Source organism: Cardiocondyla obscurior, linkage group LG03, assembly GCF_019399895.1.
Source record: "Cardiocondyla obscurior isolate alpha-2009 linkage group LG03, Cobs3.1, whole genome shotgun sequence".
Classification (NCBI taxonomy): domain Eukaryota; kingdom Metazoa; phylum Arthropoda; class Insecta; order Hymenoptera; family Formicidae; genus Cardiocondyla; species Cardiocondyla obscurior.
In genome coordinates, this window is record NC_091866.1 from 4,245,431 (window position 1) to 4,262,439 (window position 17,009).

At 39.1% G+C, this 17,009-nt stretch overlaps 1 protein-coding gene across 2 annotated transcripts in view; it reads left to right on the forward strand.

The window, feature by feature from the left end:
- Teh1 (tipE homolog 1) overlaps positions 1-16,396 on the forward strand; it is a 37,279-nt gene extending 20,883 nt beyond the window's left edge. For both annotated transcript variants that reach the window (XM_070654581.1, XM_070654580.1), the window contains one exon: positions 9,095-16,396. In XM_070654581.1, coding sequence (XP_070510682.1) covers positions 9,095-9,176 — 82 coding nt within the window. In that variant the 3' untranslated portion in view covers positions 9,177-16,396. The remainder of the gene's footprint in view (positions 1-9,094) is intronic.
- The last annotated feature ends 613 nt before the right edge of the window (positions 16,397-17,009 follow it).

The following is a 17,009-nucleotide window of genomic DNA, read 5'->3' on the forward strand; positions in this document are numbered from 1 at the left end:
TACGCTTACGTTTCTTTCGCGATCTTTTTCACGTGCTGATGGTACGAGGGTAGTTTCCTGGACCGAAATTTTATCGGGTTCCAGCGCCGCTCTCGAGAGAGAAACGGGGGCTTCCGTCGCGGAAGTGGCTTATCCGTAAAGGAAACGGGGCTCCTTTACGAATAAGAGCACATGCCGTGATTTCCACGGTCACTCCCTATCTCGAAGAGGACATCGTACAACGACGTTACATGCACGCGCGATCCCCGTGCACGTACACGCCTGACTCCTACACGTGTTATAATCGTGTAAGGGGAACGCGAGCGAGAGGCGGCACACGTAATGGTGATACGATGTTTTAAGGGATATAGGTCAGGGATTCCGCGAGATTCTGTGCGCGAATGCTTCAGCGGTGTTGTTCTATATCAGCGGTTAACCTGAATTTCGTAACAGCCAACAATCGTCCGGAACAAAGCGCGGCGAGTTCGGTTACGAGTACCTGAAGAAACGGGAGCGCAATTTTTTTTTTTTTTCCACCGCGAATAATTGGAATTGTGATTAGCTCAGTGGCCGTGCCGCGAAACCCTCGTGGCGATGGGCTAAAGTTAATTAACGTGCAAATCTTAAAGTTTACACTCGACATTAAAATGTCAACGTCGTGCTATGTAGATCTTTTTTTTTTCTTTTTTTTCTGCGAATATGTCCTGCGAAAATATGAGACTGTGGAATGTATCACACTCTTTTCGCTCGCGTCGCGGAAATAAAATAATAAAAAAATATGTAAAATTATAATCAGGCAAATTTTTCGTAAGCGGAAAGAGTATTAATTGTTCACTTCGTTACTATCTAAAGAATGCTATTAAAATATAGCTAAAATAAGTAATGAAATATTTTTTAAATAACCTTTTATCTCTTAGTTTTATTAATTTTTAATTTTATTTCGATATTAACTAGCACTCGTGGCGCATTATTTAACGTTGTTTTCGAAGATTGCTCGGCAAAATAGACATTTATGTTCCTGCACGGGCAAGGTTTTATATTTGCATAATTTCATACTGCTTTATAAAATTTATTCCGGGACGGTGTTGAGAACGGCGCTTTATGCAGAAAAGATCGACTAGCGCGACGTCGCTTGCGATTTTTAATCGCGTGTTAAACTGATAATCTGGCATCTGATGCCTACGGCAGCCGATTACATCATGAATCTTTCAATGGGCGACTAATTTACTGGCCTCGCGCTCGCGAAAAACAATTAATGATCGATAGCTTTCCTCGAAGTCATTCTACTTTTTACAGAATCGTTGCTAACGCGGTAACCGTTCTAACGAGTATTAGCAAGTTCGGCGGACAGTGGAACATTTGTGGCGCGAATAAAAGTTAATTTTGAAAGGAGTTTACTCACGAAGACCGACGTACGCGCTCAGCAGGAAAATATATAATCTCTTTTGAAAGTAGAAAAGCGGGGCGTAATAACGTGTCGCCGTATACGTGCACTGCGGACAACACGTAAATCTAAATTGAATCGGTTGCTGGAAGAATATTTCGAAGGGCCTGTTATCAATTTCGTGAAATCTCCGCGGACAATCTGTCAAAAGAAATATCCGACGGTGCCGGGACTTGCCCTAGTTTTTCTCCAAAGAGTATTAATATATTGAGAGAGAAAGAGAGAGAGAGAGAGGAGAGGAACTTTCACCCCCAAACTTTTTTTTTTTTTTTTTCTTTTTTTTTTAGGATATAAGCATCATCGACCGCTGTATGCCTCGGCTATGTCCAACAATTTTCCCTCGTATACGACATGGCTGGCATTGACCGAGCGCAATCTTTCCAGCACATTACATTAAGCTCGATAGTCTTTTCCAAACGAACTCGAAGACGATTATATTTATGCCACGGCATCGACAAATCTATTCGGAAACTAACAGTATTAACGGTATTACTTTTTTTTTATATTTAATTTCGAGAAGGAAAAAAAAAGAAGAGAGACAAAGTGAGAATACGATTTTGTTTCGCGCACGTAAAATAGAATTTTTTTCTGTTTTTTTTTATGAAAACATTTTTTAATTTTTTAACGTTTTAGAAAGCTGCATGCCAGATTCTGCAGTGGTTACAATAGTTATTTGTTCGTGTACATTTACGAGCTTCGATTATTTTTAGACCATGAAAGGCACCGTCTATTCTCGACAAGCATCAAAATTCTGTTCAAGTTTACTCGAGATTACTTCCTTTGAAAATTTGAAGTCGCGCCTTCGAACGGCGGCGAATAGATACGACTCTTTGTACGTGATTTCGGCGAATGTGCGCAAAGAATTCAGTCCTCTGTGCATTTGTTATCACTCTTCTACACTCAATGTGTCAAAAGCCGTCACTTCAGTATTCTGGAACGAATGTCGCGTTACATACGGTATCAGGGTTGAGTTGACGATTGAAAGGTAAAAATACGCCCCCGTGTCTCTTTATTTTTACGAGTCTCATTGCACACGTATCGTTCAGATTGCGTTCTCATCCCCGCGAAGGATGCGATAACAGCACTTGTCGTTCTAATCAGGATTTAATATTTGAAATATATTTTTAAAATACTAAATACTAAAAAAATAAAATTAAATAAAATAAAATAAAGAAAATAACATAAAAATGAAAAAATAGCGCCAATTGGCATTTTTTTTTGTGACTTTAAACGTTAGATATATCGGTATGTACATCTAGCGCCGAGTTTCCTCATAATTTTACTTTCTCCATAGAAAGGAAGACCGCACAGGAGCGCCTTTTATGATATTGCATTAGCGTAATTTTGTGTGTAGCAAAAAGGCATCGCATTATAGCGATGGTAAGCGGTAAAACTTTCCGTAGATGGTTGGGGAGTGTTGAATATTTACAAGTAGTTCGCGTAAAATAAAAGGAAAAAAAAGAAAAGAAATAAGGAGCACATTTTAAAGATAGCCGTTAGCCACGTCCCACGCAAACGGAATAAAACAGCCGGCTACATTGCAACGCGATCCCAAGTCCCTGTCTCATAATTCTGAGTAAGAAGTTGACGCCAGCGGACCGGTGTCACGTGCGAAGATGGATCGAAACGAGACTCGAGTAAAGGCACACGACGCCGTTAGGATTATTTTTAGCTCTGATTATGCGTAATAAATCTCGAGCCTTCCCGCCGATTTATGCGATTAAGCTTAATCTAAATATATACCCGGTAATATATATATATTTCACCGCTTGTCAAAAAGTAACTGCGCGGAAAAGTGATAAATAAATAAAATTGTGAAAATTTAAAAGAAATTTCCTCACTTAAATATAAAAAAAAAGCACTCGCAATAAAAATTCGTGGTGAAACGTAGAAAAATTACGTGAAACGTGATCATTACAAACATTCATAAAGAAAGAAAGGAAAAAAAAAAGAAATATTAGATAAATATCAGCATTAACTAAGTTATGGTTTCGTGAAGGTTCCCTTTACACGCGCCAATCTTCCGTTATCGATAAATAATTCTGTTGAGATTAATGCAGCTTAACGTTCCTGTTCTCACGAATTTCGTGTGTTTCTGAACGCCATACGTGCAAGCGTTCGCGCGTACCACGGTTAGCGTGACACTAACGAATTTACGTCGGCACTGAAAGCTTTACGTCGAACTCTCTTGATTATCACATGCGTGCCTCGGTTGCTATGATTACGTTTGCGAAGGTCGCCAGTACATTCCCATTTGATATACAACCGGCATCGGTTAAATTGTAATAAATAACAATGCATACGTGAATTATTAAATAATACGCGCGCGTTATTAAATTCTAACAAATGATACGCGATTGGAATCATATGCGCGTACCAAATCGTAACTGCATCCTATTTATTGCATCGATTACAATTTAACGGTGCCGCGAATACTGCGAATTTAACACACGTCGATTAAATTCTATCGGGCAAAATTATTAACTATATACTTTACTACGCAAGTATGGCGATCAGAACTATAGTATATCCAGCTTATCTTAATCTATCGGATTTTTGGCAAAGCCTCTGAAAAGGCGGTCGCTTAATCTAATAGAATCCATATTTATAGCTTAAAGTAGCGGTTCGCACGAGCTTGCAGGTCGGGGATTAGTGACGATAACAACGAAGCGGCGTATAAGACCTATTTAAATTTCCATTTAATATTTATCATATATATATACATATATATCTTATCTTTCAACTAAAATTTTTTAAACGGTTTATTCGGATCTCCGAGCGAAACGTTAATCTCGACGTAAGTTACGGCTAGCGAGTATATCTGAATGTTATTTTAAGAAATAAAGAAAAAAAAAGTTTAAAAGGCTCATTAAAATTCAGTGACCTTACATCGCGATAAACTTTTGCAGTTGTAAAGATCAAGGTAAATGATTGAACAATGCGCTCTTTATAACATGTCTGGCTTTCTACCGCGTAATACTACTTGTGCAACGGCACAATTATCTCGACTCTCATTTTACCCCGTAACGTTGAGTAAGAATTAGTCTACCTAAAAGCGGGCGTACGTGCACGTAGAGCGACGTCGTATTTCGAGGAAACGTCCGTCCTCGACCTTGTTAACTTCAGGTACCCGCGAAATCCCCTGCTGATCGCTGACGGCGAAGCCAGCCTTATTAAACGCCGTGCGCTCGGCGATTCGAATTTCGTACTTCAATCGAGCATGCCAGCCGAGGCGACCCTAAAATTTATGTCCCTTGAGAGCATCGCGGGCGCTCGTAATCATAACTTTTGCGTCTCGCGGGAGTTGTCCGCGTGCGGATAAGGGCGCGTACCCGTCGCCTCTTCTACTTGTCACGCAACGGCTTGGAACATTCGTTGACATTCTGAAAAGGTCACACTCGTTGGCCACGCTCGGATACGGTGCCGCATATGCCGATGAACGAGTTCACCTGCATGAGAGAGACAGCGAGAGAGAGAAAGAGAGAAAGAGACGGGCGATTGACTTAACTGCATCTAAAATGCAGCTCTTGTGGGCCAAGTGGTATTACCTCTCGAAGACAATTTCAGCCGAAGTGGGTAACATTTATCTTCGACATATCCGCGACTTTTATAACATTTAAAAGTTTATCTTATATAAAATATCGTAATTAATTTAATAAAAGTGAAAAAAGAAAAAAAAAGCATAAATTGTTTTATAGTTGTACGTCATTAATATAAAACTCTTTAATAAATAAATATCAATTTAAAGTACTTTTAAAAACGCATTGGAAAATACGGGAAAAAAAAGAAAGAGAAAGAGAAACAGAGATTTAATTAGATACGCGTTTCATGCATAAAAAATATATATTCTATATAATTAAATAATTTAAAGTTTTAAGAGAGAGAAAAAAAAATTGAATTTAAATAAATTTAAATATTTTATATAAAATAATAAAACATATTCAAATAATTTTTATTGATTGATTTCATTGGAGTGACTCTTTCTCTCTACCTTTCGATGTTATTTTCATCCGAACAATTATGCGCTACGTAAAATGTCGCGCGAATTGAACGGGGCATGAGAAAAATAGAAGTGAAAATTAATTCATAACCATTTATCGAATTGTCTCGCTCAATTTGTACTGTTTAAAACTTTAAACGTATCGCGGCTGAACGTGACGATAGAAATCACTTTCGGCCGCGCAGGGACTTGTAGCTTTATTGGTTACAATGAAACTTTGAATTAATAAGGCGCTAAAGCCCGCGATGAACTTTATGACGATCTTATCGAAGTCCCGTTGTTGCACGCTCGTAAACGTAACAAGTACTTCACTCCCTATCGATTTCCTTCTAGTATGACATCACGTCATAGAACGATTTAGACTATCGGACTTAAATATCACTTCCATCCGGCTCTCTTATTTTCCTCGTTGCAAATGTTTAATTCATAAATACCCGCAGCGCCATATTTTTCCATTTATTATATCGACGCAAAAAACTAAAACTAAATCGTTTCAAATTTATGCCCAATTTTCCATTTTACTTATCGATCCTTTTCTTTCTTTCTCACGTGTCCACTCGACGCTCAAAATGTTTTAACTATAATACATCGCGCGTTGAAGCGAGATTATAAAGAGCCACGCCGAGCAAATAATGTCGTAACACGAATCGACAGGTTACGTAAACAGTTTGATCATAAAAAAGTGACGGAATAACAAATAATTAAAAAAATTCCTGTTCACTACTTGGCGGATTGCGATCAGCACGCGATCTGACTTAAGCCTCGTCGGGCCATTATTGAGTAGTAACTACTGCGTGAGCGACGTTGTCCGATACCATCGGTCTCCTACTACTGCGCCTGACAATAGTACACTCAGCATTCACCGCTCTTTTTCAGCGGGACGATGTAGGTCATGGTGATATCGCATTCAGAATTCCCTTTTTTTTTTCTTTTTCCTTTTTTCTTTTCTCTCATCACCCACGGCGATTTGCTATCCCGCCTCTTCCCATCCTTGTCATCCCGGTCAGCTCTTCCGCCAACTCGACGTGCTAATCTTCGTTATTTCTCTTATAAACCTTTTACGTCAGGTCTATATTGCCGTAGATAGTTTTAATCTTTCGCAAGAATTATTTCACGCTTTCCTTGTACTCCATTGATTTTTATTATTGTTATCTTTCACACCGCCACGGATATAAAGTTGATTTCTTCCAATAATGATTAAGACGTTTTTCCTTTCTCTTTTTTTTATTTATTTTATTTTATTTTTCTTTAATTTTAAACCAGAAACTTTAACGATAATTTGACCAGATATTATTTTTTTCGCAGTTTTCTAAATATTTAGTTTTGTTCTTATTTGAACAAGTATTTAAGTTTGAAAATCGGAAACAAATTGAGAAACATGTATTATGAGCCGTCAACTTAATTTTACGACGTCCATATGTACTTTTTATGATGACAATGTCCTTCTATTGTGTGAGGAAAGTCCCCCATGAATATGCAATATTCTTAAGCTTCAGGTGGATTGTTAGTGCACGGACAAATGTTGGCGGTCCTCAATTCAACAATGGAATCTTTTGTTACCTCGATTTGGCTATTCTCTATTCTTCGCGACGCGTAATCAAAGAAGGCAGCCCCGCGGAATTCAGCTCGACGTGATTTTCGTAGACCACCGGCGGCAATAAGATATACCGAAAAATAGAAAGACCTCAAAGTAAATCAAAATGTAATAATTCTTATGTAGGTTGCGAGCCGCATTGTGGCGAAAATTCAATGAAGTCGTAAAAGAATAAGGCATCGCGATACATCGAGCGGCGCTTTCATTTCTCGACCCTTGTAGCATTTAAATCATTTTACTAGGTATGTGCCAGCGGACATATATGGTCATCGTAAAAGTTATTACGTTCCGTAATGGCATATTCAAGTTAAGAAAGAAGAGAACACTCGGGCGGGAATATTTCGCGAGTAAAACGCCGAAAAGTAATTTTTATTTGGAAAAGTCGCTCAAATAATATCGCGATGCTTCGTTATGTATATTTGCACGTCAAATAATTCTGTATTTACTAAAGTAAAGAGGCTCTCTTTAATCGTCATCGAAATTAAAAAAATAAAAAGAAAAAAAAATTAATAAAAGAGAAAATTAGAGAAGACACACAGTGGAAAGCGACGTGGAATGAAACGAAACGCCGAAGAGCATAATTGTTGCAAAACGCTGCAAGCCGTTCTGCGAATATCGTCGGCATATATCGCTCCATTGACGTCACATTTAATTTATACACATTTGTACGAGCGGCATTTAATCACGTAATCGTAGCCCACGTACATATTAAGGATAAACGGCAGGTGGTTTACGAATTTTCGCGGAGCTTGGAAACGCTCTCGTAGTCTCGCAATTTTTTTACATTTTATTTCCACTTTGACTTTCTCGACAATGAGTATATTTCTGAAGTCACTGAAATGCATTTTTTTCCTTTAATAAATGAAAGAACCTTTCACGTTGCGAAATTATTTCAACGCTATGCGTTATATACATGTATAAACGACGAGGTTGAAACGACTCGATTATTCACTCGTTATAACGGCGAGCTTCGTCGTTATGCAATCGAGGATTCCACGTCGTGTATTTTATTGCTTTCAATCGTTTCGTTGCCATACACGTTTCTTCGTTGATTTTTGAATTTATATTATTAAAGCGAACGGGAAGATAAAACAAAAAAAGAAAATAAAAAAAAATAACTGTTGAGAGCAGAGCTTTAAATTAAAGGGTTTCATCAACGCCAACGTCTTTGCGTTTTAAATTAACGCATTTTTCATTCGCGAAGAGAAATAGTTGAATATAAACGGTGAAATAAAATATTGTTAAAATACAAAAGAAAGTAACATCAACTGTTTCTTTTTTTTTCCTTTTTTTTTTTTTACTGCCCTTCTTGGTTCTAGAGATAAGAGGTATTTCGCAACATAAATTTATTACGGTAAGCAGAAAATAGGGAACACCGACGTTACACATTGCAACAAATTGCATTTCTAAGAATCTCATCTCAACTGATTTAACGAAGTGCCTTAATAAGGAAGTCGTATCTAACGCAATAGAACTTTTCCGTCCTAAAGGGTTACCCATCCAAATAAATTACGTGCACCTAGCCGTATACCGTAAATTCAATATAACTCAAATGGATCTCGCAATTTCATCAACTTGCAATCCGCGGACATTAAACTGTTTTAATAGAGCTTATTAAACTTGCTGCTACTTGTTGGAAGGTACGTCTACATGGTTTTTTTTTTTTTCATAATTCAGTGGAAAATCTTCTCCGGTGTCCCTTATATTTTAGTAAAAGAATAAAGCAAACGAATTCTATACGTTCCTACATAATGTACATCACGTCTGTGCTCGTAACTTGAATTGACGATCGACTATCGGCTTCTATTCTTTCATGTTATTTTTTTCTTTTTTTTTTCTTCTTCTTCTTATACAGCTAATTACTGATATTAATTTCAATCAGTATCGCAAACGAATTCAAGGCGTTACAATAATATTAATTACATTATAATCTGAACGAAGATTCTTTGGACTTTCATTATCACGTTTGTCGGAGACAACGTTAAAAGGTTTTCGATCGCGGCGACGTTTAATGAGCTCGACCTTTCGTTAAGCGTATTCGCGACGTTTCTAATTGCATTTACTCTTTCTGTTGCAGTGACCACTCGATCAGCAACCGCGTGGACCGTCGAGGGCACCCTACGTATTGCGAGTGCGGCGAGGTGACGAGGCCCTTATGACGACGCGAGGAGACGGCCGAGAGTGCCCTGGCCACGTCCCAGTCCGACTTCTAGGCCTCGTTCACTCCTTTCGCCCTCGACCGTCCTTCCAAGCCCTCCTCCCGCTGCGATTCTTCCTCGTTAAATTCCGCATGTTTTCCAGCAGCACTTCGTACCGACCGTCCCTCCCCCTCCCCCTCCGCGGCACCGCCACACGCGTACAAACCGAGCATTCGCGTTTACACGCATACGTGAACACGCCTGTGCGCACACGAAGGCACACACGACGGGTTGCACGAGCATAGAAACGATCCTTCGATCCTATCGAGGACCCGTCCGGCGACTATAAAGAGTAGAGGAGCCCTGCACCGGTCGCTGCGATATCACCGCGTGGTCACCGCGTGGTTAATTGGTACAAGGGTGGTTCGCAGCCTAGTGATTACCAGGGCGACTGCACGGGTTTCGGTGGTAATTGAGCGGCGCGATCAACGCGATTGTAAAAAGCACGCATGACGAAAAAACGTCGTGCGCGGCCTGGGTATATATCGCGCGATCAAAGGAAAGGTACGTACAAATTGGTTATCGTGCACGGAACGGGAATAATTTGGCACTGAAATCTACGATGTTATATATATATATATATTACGTGCCGAATAATATTTTATAACTGTTAAAATATAATGTTCTGGAAATGGTTTTTCGCGTGACATCGTGGAAAGATGCCTTCTCAAGCGCAGCAAAAAAAAAAAAAAAAAAAGAAAGAAAGAAAAAAGAAAAAGTACAAGTCTTTCTCAAACATTTCTTTTCTTTTTATATAATAAATATAACAAGAGTAAGACATACCGCTTTAATAATTGGAACTCGAACGACGCTGCGAAACGAGATAACTGCCCAATTAATTTAAAACGAAGGAACGCTGTGTCCCAACACAGCCGCGAAGAAGAGCCCTATAATTCGAACCTTTATGCCGTCGTTATTGGCCTACGTGTGCATTAATTAGTTTCGTTTGACGTGTGCGTTTGAGCGCGCGCTTTGAATTCTACCGGGGCTATATACAGAATTCGCATTCAGCAATCAATATTTGCCAGTCTACTTCGGGATTAAGTGCAAACAGCCAACGAAATTTATGGAACGGCGGAGCGTATAATGTTCTTCAAATGTTTTCGGTAAATAATAATTCTCACGCGTTGCCGCAAACGAAATTACCTTTCCGGTTACGTAGAGGAATTTTGGAAACGAACGTAAACGCAACGTACTGATTGTACCAACCGACCGTGCTCGCGCGTTTATTGAAAGTTTTCTGCCACGTATAGCAGGGTGAATGCGTCCCAATTGGTTCAGCACGTGGCCGGAAAAGTCTACGTTCGCAAAATTAGCCGAGGATCACGTGCGAGCCCTTCCGAATTTCAATATCCGCGGCGGCCGTCCCAGAAAAATATCGCGCATACTAAAATTCGTCACGATTTAATAAGATTGCGAATTAATTATGAAATAATTATGTAAATAATATTACTTTCTCTTTATTTCTACTTACCGATGTGGTTCTTTATATATTTATTCTGCCTTTCGTTTTAATTTATTTTCTTGTACTTTGCACATTAATTGACCGCTCAATTATGTACGATATAAATAATTGTATAGTTTCATACCTCTCTTTCTTTCTCCCTTTCGGTTTATTTATTTTTTAACTAACTGATAAAAAAAATATTAAAAGATATTACCTTTTAACTTTAACAATTTTATCGTGTAACGCAGATTTCTTTCTTCACGCATGAGATATCGCGAAAAATCTTTGTTCGTCGCTAGGAAATAAATGGATTTATCTAAAATCTATCGAAATCGACAGGCGTGATTGTAGGCCTCGCAATAGCCAATTTATTTTACTGCCAATAGAGAGTCGTTATTCTTCAGAAAACGCCGAAATGAAAAAGAAGAGAAAGAAAGAGAGAAGAGAAAAAAAAGCAAGAAATCGAATTCAGAGAAAATCGCAGAGGCGAAAAAGACATTTTATTTATATCCGTTTTCTCCAAGTCATGTTAAAAAGATACAGAAGTGAAAATGTAATATAATAGAATCAATCGAGACTATAAAAAAAAAATTATTTTTACTTTGTTTTTATTGCGCGATATTAAACTTTCTGTGAGCCAAGTTAAAATTTGCAAATATTTTTCAGCCCGTGTTTTGCTACATGTGTACCGTTTAAACGATCGAACGTCGTGAACCCGCAGGAAGGATTGATAACGCGTTATATAGCTGCACGGCGATTCGATATTTCTCTATCGCGCATAGATTTCGATCTTGAACCGGGCGAAAGAAGCATTTTCACTGATACTCACGCAAAGAATTGCACGGCAGCCGCATTTTTCACGAGAGATCGGAAACTTTTCCGTGCTCTTAATTTACATATAAATTCATGCGCGAGGCAACGTTAATGAAACAAGTGCGGCGAAAACGACAATTCACCAAGGACACGTGCGCGTAGATATTACGTGATATTAACTGCGACAAATTTGCTTCGGCCATTGTCAGATCTCGATGCAAATTGCGGTTCTCGGTAATTTACGGTTCCTCCTAAAAAAGGAAAAATAAAAAAAAAGATAAAAAGAAAAAACGAGTAAGCGCCCGTGCAAAACTTCCGCACGAAATATCGAGCTTTATACCTTCCGCTTCCTACGGTCGAATTGGCTCTCGATAAACGATATCAATTTCTCGGGTAGCCAGCGTCTACCATATACTCGGAGGCAGTTCATTTGTACGCGGAGTCGCTTAATGGAGGCAGAACACCGCGCTGGGTCGACGGTGATTAATGTACGAGGGGTAGCAGATGCATCTCGCGTCGAGTTAAGTATTACATTGTTACCCTCGCGGAAAATGCATTTATCTCACGATGAAATATCCATGCCACCGTCCAACTTGAAGCGGTAAACTAAGATCCGCGGTCTGCATTTTTATTAGTTCATCGGATTTGTTTTTGATTTTCCTTTTTTTTTTTTTTTTTTTTTTCGACTACAATTCGCCGGCACGCGTAACTTTAACGAGCAAAGTCCCGGCGACTGTCTGATAAATTTATTAAGTGCCTGTACAGAGCAGACGTAATTACCAGGTTTAATTATTTCTACATCTACGCGTGATTAATATTGCTTTACATTTTCATAACTCCTGGAAAATCGATTCGTATCGCAATTTCACTTCCAGCGGCATAACTCGGTCTCAAAATCTTCTATTTAACGCTAACAATGTTAATTCAACTTGATTTAATAATTTATAAGCATTTATAGACAATTGATATCAATTTGCAATCTAATAGTACATACAATTCACGTTTTATGTACGAAATTTTTTTTCTAATTCTTTTCTTTCTTTTTTTTTTTTTTTAATTCTGGGAGTTGCTACTACGTTAAAAGCACAAGTATAAATTAAGAACAATTTAAACGGGGATGAAATTAATAACGTTACGATAATCGAAAGTGTCTCGAATATATTTCGGATACAGGTAATCAAGCTACTCGTGCCGCCTTGTGGCTTTCAATTCTTTTTCTATCCCTATTGATATTTATACGCGAAAGTTTCGCGGGCGCTCGCGTGCTTCTTTCTGCTTACGAAGCAAGCAGTTTTTGGAGCTAAGGCTGAAATTCACCACGGCATGCAATGCGATTTGAACTTGCGAGCTCGCATGGAATTTACACAGATATACATGGCCGCGCGTGTGATATGATCTCTTAAGTAATAAAAGAAAGAAAAAAAAAAAAAAGAAAATGGGAAAAAAGAAATAATCTGTGCAAGCTTCGTGTTCCGATTGAACTGCTTTTCAGCATATCACCTTACTTTTTAATTCCGAATGTCGAATGTCAAATCGAGTGAATGTCCGTGAGAACTGTGTCATTTCGTAACAAACTGCGTCGGCACGTTTTAATATAACTAATTTTTTTTTTTCAGTATTATTAATAATATTAATCAGTGTTCTTCTTATATAGTTTAGTGACTCGTGAGGAAAAATTTAAATGAGTGTAGTTTTAATTTTTCTTTTCTTTTCTTTTCTCCCTTTTTTTTTTCACGCGTGTCACGCTATGGGATCAGTTGTCAGGGTTGCTCAATTTCAGATATCTAGCTGAGTCATGCAGTGTCTGTGCTTAATTATCGGTGGAATGCAAAATTTATGACACAAGTTGTCGACAGGCATGCAGCGTGCACGGTGAAATTATGCGGAACCGGAAGATCGAACGCTGCATTACGTTGTCGCACACTAGAGATAGTACAAATACCGCAGCGATCGGCGTAAAGTAACGAAATTCTCGCTCGAAATTTAAACCTTTATTACATCGAAAGGGTTTATTTATTAAACTCGCAATAGTTGGATTAAAAAGAAAAAAAAAATTAAATAATAAAATTAATAAATAATTTTTAAGAAATCGCACAAAGAGAAATTTTTTATCGTCGAGACCGTGCAAGAATTATAATTGGAAAGTGTACATCGGAGCTTCAATCTAATCGCTACAGAATATTCCACGCGCGATTGATATGAATCTTCTACTCTTTATTGTATGCGGATTTGGAGGATTATAGAAAGAAGCCACGAACGTACTATCGCTTTAAGAATCGCAAAGGTCGTCTCGTTTTCTACTGCTTTTTGCTGCCGATCGGTCAGGCTATTAACCAGATAAGCAAAGCGTAAAAAAAAAAGAAAAAAAAAAGAATTAAAATTCATTAGAAAAAGAATTTTATTAAAATACAAAATTCAAGCACGTTTTAATTGCAATATATTATTTTTCTCTTTTTACAAACCTGAGGAGAAACGTGACGTAGGTGCACGTGAAAGTAATTACAAGCAGAGGTAAATAAATTATTTTTACTTTTTATCTTGATGATTTATTGCATCCCGGCGAGCATTTATTAATGGCACTTAATTATATATTAATTACGATGCGACAGTGGTTTAATTTCTATCACTTCGCTTTGGCATGTCGCGCGTTCGTTAATGATTATTTCGCAGCCGCGACCCTTTGAAACCGAAGGTATCTGATCACAGACACCGTCAAGCGAGCGCGCTCCAGATGGCTCGTTTTCACGAATCACGTATCTTGCGCGAGAATCTGGGGCAATCGGATGTTTGTTGTCGCGTGAGAGAAACAGAGAGAGAAAAATCAATTAACGACAGCGGCGGAACCGTTACACGGACACGTCGTAACGTACATTCGTTACTCGCCGCGAAGCCGTTTCGCTTTCACGCGGCGGTATGTCACACGACGTTTGGTTATCGCGAGGGTGGCATAATGGCACGCGAGGAGACGGGCCCTTAAGGCCGACGTTGCGGAGGGTAGTTTACGCGGACACGAAAGTAATCGTCACGGCGAACAGACGGAAGAAAGAGGAGCGCTAATCGATAACTCGTTTTTTAATCGGTGCCATCTGTTGCACCCGTCGACGCGGCAATACGTTAATGCAAATGTATCCCGCCCGCCACTGCCATTGTACGCGTGTATATTTTTCCCTTTTTTTTATTTTTTTTTTTAACGCAATACAACCATAAAGTAGCATAAACAAGCCCCGATACCGCGCGAACAATACAAATAAAATAAAATAAAAATAAAAAGTAAAATAAAAAAAGGAAAGAAAGAAAGAAAGAAAGTAAAACGACCGTACGCACGTGATAATCCTCAGCTGGCATTCGCGCGGATTTCGATTAAATCTCCAACGTGGAATTACATGTATTTTTGTTACGGATATATTACATTAATCACGGCGTGATTAGTGCGAGCAGGATGCAGCTAAATGGATGCCGACCTACATTTCGTTCCAATAAAGTTATATTACCTTCGCTGTATCAAACCAACATCAACATTATATATGGAAATATATATTAATATCCGTTCATTTAATTTTCTAATTACAAAATAGCCTCGACAATTACGGCATTCCCGTGATTACGTTCGTTTAAGGCAACAATTTTTTTTTTTCTTCTCTCTCTTCTTTTAAAAGTATAAATTTAGATGATAAAATAATTCTGCGGCGATTCAACGGCCGCTACGGATAAACGGATACGGATTAACCGGCTGTAAAATATAAGGGCCGAGATTACGGCTGTCGTTACTTGGTTTTCTCTCGACACGCGAATTACCGTAGGAGAATACTAGTTTAAAATATAGATAGATTCCATAGTTACTTGATAAAGTGACGACGGGGGTACGCGCCCACTTAATTAGCAATGTCCGATTGGAAGTCGATAGAACGAACATTTGGGGGGAAGAGGAATCGAGCCCCGGCGCGATCTCGGCGCGTGCCCCCCCTCCTCCCCCCGATACGGTGCGTTTTAATTAATTATATGGGCACTGCCAGACTTGAAAAACTTTAATCAAAAAGGTACACCGGCACGGCTAATCAAAGACCCTTAATCAAATCGAGTCGCGATTCGTCAAATAAAAAGTAAACGTACACGTTAAGCAAAGTCTTAAATCATCGACGACATTTCTTTTTTTTTTTTTTTTTCGTATGCTGTTGTATATCTGGTTGTTTCAGAAAAGTGCAAGCCGGTTGTCTGCAAGTTTTGCGCAGATCGGAGACGAGCCCGATGCCTTGCATTTGATCAAGCTGACTTTAAGCAAAGTGCAAGAGAACCGTTTACCGTTTACCGCGTGCTGTCGATCGGCACTTTTCGGAAGCAACCTATATATTGATGCCGCGAGAGAGAAAAAAAGAGAGAAAGAAAGAGAGAGAGAAAAAAAGAACAAGAAAGAGACCAAGCCACGAAAAAGATTGCAATTAATAAGGTCACGAGCTTAATGAACCAAAAGAAAAATAACTAACAATAGAAAAAGACGAACAGGGGGGGAAAAAAAAGGAAAGGGAGCGAGTAAGAGGGAACGCATCTCTCGTAGGAATTAATAATCGTTGTCCTAGATATGTCTAAAGAAATAAACGAGCCGAAACTTCGTTAAGGATTTTATACGTTAACTTGCCGGGCGACCTGGACGGTCGTCAAGGCCGCTGGTGGTGTATCATATAAAGAAACCACTACTTCCCCTCGTACACGACACGCGATGTTCGCGTCTTGACACCGCGTGAGATTAAAAGTCGATGCCGTTACATCGCGTGATCGTGGCAATCGTCGACGATCAACGGATCGCTTTCCCGTTTTCGGCGGATCTACGACGGACCCTCCGGCAGCCCGAGACGGGACGTCACGTGGTGGTAGAAATAAAAAGAAAAAGAAAAGAAAAAGAAAAAAAAAAAAAAAGAAAAATTTACAGAGCTAATAAATTATATACTTGTAATTAGTAGCGTTTTGAATCGACACAAACGATTGACACTACACGAATACGCAAACTCATGTTGACACGCGCGTGCACACGCGCGGGCGTCGCGCGTGTGCCGCGTACGTACGAATAAGTGTGCGCAGTGTAAACTAGACGAGCTTTAGGGTAATCAAAGGACACGAGTTCATTGGGAGCTCGCGGACAAAGACGACGCGGCCATGGTATCACTCGTGACTTAATTAAAGACGTTAAAATAGCCCGCCCGATGTTGGCATTTAGCTGGTCTAAATCGCAGAGGGTTCGTTTTTACTAATCATAGTACTGTTGAGTTTAATCGATTGTGAGACACTTTATTATTATACATATGCGTAGGCTATATACATATATATATATATAAATAAATATATATATATATATATGTCGGGAAATTGTATTTGAAAATCGACATTTCTACCGAGACCGTTTGTAAGGTGTGTGTTCATGTATGTGCACGGTAGCAATCCGATCGGTTCCGCTTGACGGTTACCACGCGGCGAACGACGAAAAAAACTCGCGTCGTACTCTTGGTAAAGTCGCGCTAATAACGTATGCACGGGATGATCGA